This window comes from Lycium ferocissimum, unplaced genomic scaffold (assembly GCF_029784015.1).
Source record: "Lycium ferocissimum isolate CSIRO_LF1 unplaced genomic scaffold, AGI_CSIRO_Lferr_CH_V1 ctg32, whole genome shotgun sequence".
Taxonomy (NCBI): domain Eukaryota; kingdom Viridiplantae; phylum Streptophyta; class Magnoliopsida; order Solanales; family Solanaceae; genus Lycium; species Lycium ferocissimum.
In genome coordinates, this window is record NW_026725363.1 from 313,392 (window position 1) to 316,931 (window position 3,540).

At 33.8% G+C, this 3,540-nt stretch overlaps 1 protein-coding gene across 1 annotated transcript; it reads right to left on the reverse strand.

The window, feature by feature from the left end:
• Positions 1-1,328: 1,328 nt before the first annotated feature.
• On the reverse strand, positions 1,329-3,536 carry LOC132043992 (WUSCHEL-related homeobox 1; the record flags this gene model as incomplete). The annotated part of the gene is made up of 3 exons (XM_059434473.1): positions 1,329-2,064; positions 2,633-2,709; positions 3,239-3,536. Coding segments are annotated over 3 exons (924 nt in total), but the record flags the coding sequence as incomplete, so codon positions are not given.
• Between the last annotated feature and the right edge of the window lie 4 nt (positions 3,537-3,540).

Consider the following 3,540-nt stretch of genomic DNA (forward strand, 5'->3'; position numbering starts at 1 on the left):
AAAAATCATATGAGACTATAGTACATTCCTTCTATAAATATGGTGGTACTTTTTATCTAACTACTTTCATTTATATCCAATGTCAAATTTGAGAGACCAATGGTTTTACGCACATAACTGCTGAATGGTCCTAGCTTGAAAAAGCAAGAATATATCTCAATATCTTCACATTAATTAACTTTTGGTAAGGCCACATATTAATGATCACCGATACTGGTCTAATTAAAAATAATCTAAATGCGTTAAATTGACTTGCATCTTCTGCTTAATTGGTCGATCTCGAGTTAAGCTAAGAAAAGATTCGTTCACATAGTCACATTTCTTTACAAACTGAAGCATAAAGTCATTTGTTTCTTTGTAATTCATGAATAGAATGTACACTCAACATATCCTGTATATTCCATATACAAGTATGTCAAAAATACTGGGGAGGAGTGAAGTGAAAATGTTACTATTAATGTCCGAGTCACTTCATCGATCAACATCCTAATCTCTCATCCATATTTCAATTTTCAACATTTTTGAGCCCTCTTGTCATTGTCAAACTCATCTTCTTTCAACAAAGAGATCAACTTTATAAGAGTTGTATATTTTTTTTTCTTATATAAGAGTCGTATTTGAAAGAATATTAATTTGACGGAGCAGTGACATTTCTGGCTAAACAAGAGGCCAACTGCTCTCAACATCTGATTTTCTTCTGATTGTTACTTACCACTGATAAAAAATAACTAGTACTCCATAAATCAAACACTTTTAACTTACATGTTTGGACTTGATACTTACATAAGTAATTAATAAAAGAGATAATGGACAAAACACACCTCAAGTATTAACTTTTTTTGAGTTTCCTACCTAAACTATCACTAATTAGTTTGCAAAACACACCTCAACTATTAGTTTTGAGATGTGTTTTAAAAACTAGTTGGTCTCATTTAGGTAGGAAACTCTAGTTTTTAAAACACATCTCAAAACTGATAGTTGAGGTGTGTTTTGCAAACTAGTTGGTGATAGTTCAGTTCAGGTAGAAAAAGTGAAAAAGTAATAGTTGAGGTGTGTTTTGCAAACTAGTTCGTGATTGTTTAGGTAGGAAACTCAAAAAAAGATGATACTTAAGGTGTGCTTTTTAACCTTAACCTTTAATAAAATGATAAGTTTACTACTATATAACTCTTTGAATATAATAAATTCAATATTTTGGGAAATGCATTGGAAAATGATTAAATTTAATAATGAGGATAAATTAGAAATCAAGTGATAAATTTTGTATTCAATTTTCAAATTGGACAAGTAAAAGTGCACATTCATTTTTAGTAGTGGATAAGCAAAAATGAACCGAGGGAGTAAAACATTGATTTCATGGATGCAAATAACATGGTCCAAATGCATTTTAAGTTAATCTCTCATTTCGCGAAACGATACATTATTGAATTAACCACATCATTAATTACTAATAGGGAAAAAATCCCATCATTAATTTTAAGTTACATAAATAGCCAAACAACCATAACTAATTCCTTAGTTCTTGAGTGGAAGGAACTCAAAAAACTGGTAATTAGTACCGCTAAAGTTGTTGTTAGAATTTGCAGCGGCCTCTATTTCGTCCTTCTCTGAAAAATTATTTTCGTTGCTGTTGTCGTTGCTGCTGCGGAGAGGAAACAGTTCTAGTGTCTGTGATTCACCATGGACTTCATCTCCAAGAATGTTTTCGATATTTTCGTGCTTATGATCATCCACTCCGAAAGGTGCTATAAAGATGTTAAGATGATCTTTGGCTTTTAGGAGTCGCTTTGGCTGATGATGATCCATTGTTCTTGGTGTTGATGGACAGCTGCTTATTAACGGAATATTAGTAGTAATAGTATTACTACTAATTGTTGTAGAATTGTCATTCATGAGATGGGTGGTGTTGGTGTTGGTGGGGGGTGAACAAGATAAATGCATCATCTGCCACGGGGCATTGCTTTCTGTTAATAGGGTCCTTCTTTGTTCTCCTTCATCGAATGGTATCCATCTTTCTGCTCCTCTACATTCTGCCACTCCTGCCTTTGTTGTTGCTACAGTTTTCTGCATCATATTTATTGCAATATTTCAAAAAGATTATCAACGTCCTTTTTAACACTATTCCATGCAAGTTTTATTTTCATTTTGTTTACGTCTAGTGAAAAGTAACAACCCTAGTTTGACCGTTGTTCATATAGGCACAGCAAAATCGTATAGCTTCTCTACATTGTGATGACTTCCTGATTTGATAGAGCATATACCTACGTCTAAATGGAAAGTCAAATTTCACTGAAGAGGTTCGGCAAATGTCTTTTCGTGATAAGACTACAGAGGATCGGATCATGGGTGCCCTGTGCCCATATCCATCACTTTTCTAATGAAATCTAAAGCACAAAATCCCAAAACCCTATTCTATCTCTTACACCTACTTATATATACACAACAGAAAGGAAGAACCACAGCTTTTAGACGCTTTTATATTTTCCAAGAAATAATGCTTTTTTGCTTCTTTTTTTTTCATCTTAGATTATATTTTGCAAATCATAAGGACATAATGACATGTTTAAGGAATTTTAATTACTTTTTGGTTATGAAAAAGAGATTGAAGAGTCTAAGGAGAGAGAGAGAGGACCTCTGAAAGAGTACTGCAGGTTGTTGGGGAAGGCCAGTGCTTGGTCTGTTCAATTTCAAAAACTGTTCTATTTGCTCCTGTGCGGACAAACACAAAAACAAAAAAGAGTAAAGAAACTTTTACATCTCAATAAGCAACAATCGGAATGGAAGAAAAAGCATATCAAATCCAAACACACAGAATGCAACTTTACAATATCTTAAATAACAACAAACAAAAAACGAGTGGGCATGAAAGCAAAAAAGAGAATATTTAGTGTATCAGGACACGCTATCAAACAAATTTCTTTCTTTCTTGCATCATTCTCATCCCATGTCGTCTTTTGTTAACTTGCATGCTCATGTTCTGATGAATTCCTCAAACAAAAACAAAAAACCAAAAAAAAATCAAAACATACTAGTAATATGTTTATACTAATTTTAAAGATTTCTCACACACACATATATTTTAAATAATAAATTGTGATTTCAATTAAACTCATCCCATAAACCAGTGGTGGAGCCATGATTTCGACGGAAAATAGAGTAGCAAACCTTTTGATGTGTATATATATAAATTGTTGAATCTTCTAATTAAACATAAAGACTGCGATTCATGTATATTTACCTGATTCTTTCCTTTCGGGGTTTTCAGCGTTACAATTACTATGAGACTGATCATCGCCACCACCACCAGCATTAGCAGCGGATTCAAGTTGACGGCGTCGCTTTTGGCGTTCCCTAGCCTTGTGATTTTGAAACCAGTAAAAGACATTCTTGCCTTCAATTTTCCCATAACGTCGAAGTTGTGCCGTTATGTGTTGAATCTGTTCAGCTGAAGGAGTTCTAGTGCCACGTCGATACAACTCCTCAAGGGTTTGCAGTTGTTCTGGAGTTGGATTCCAACGTGAGCTCACAACTAATTGTTGC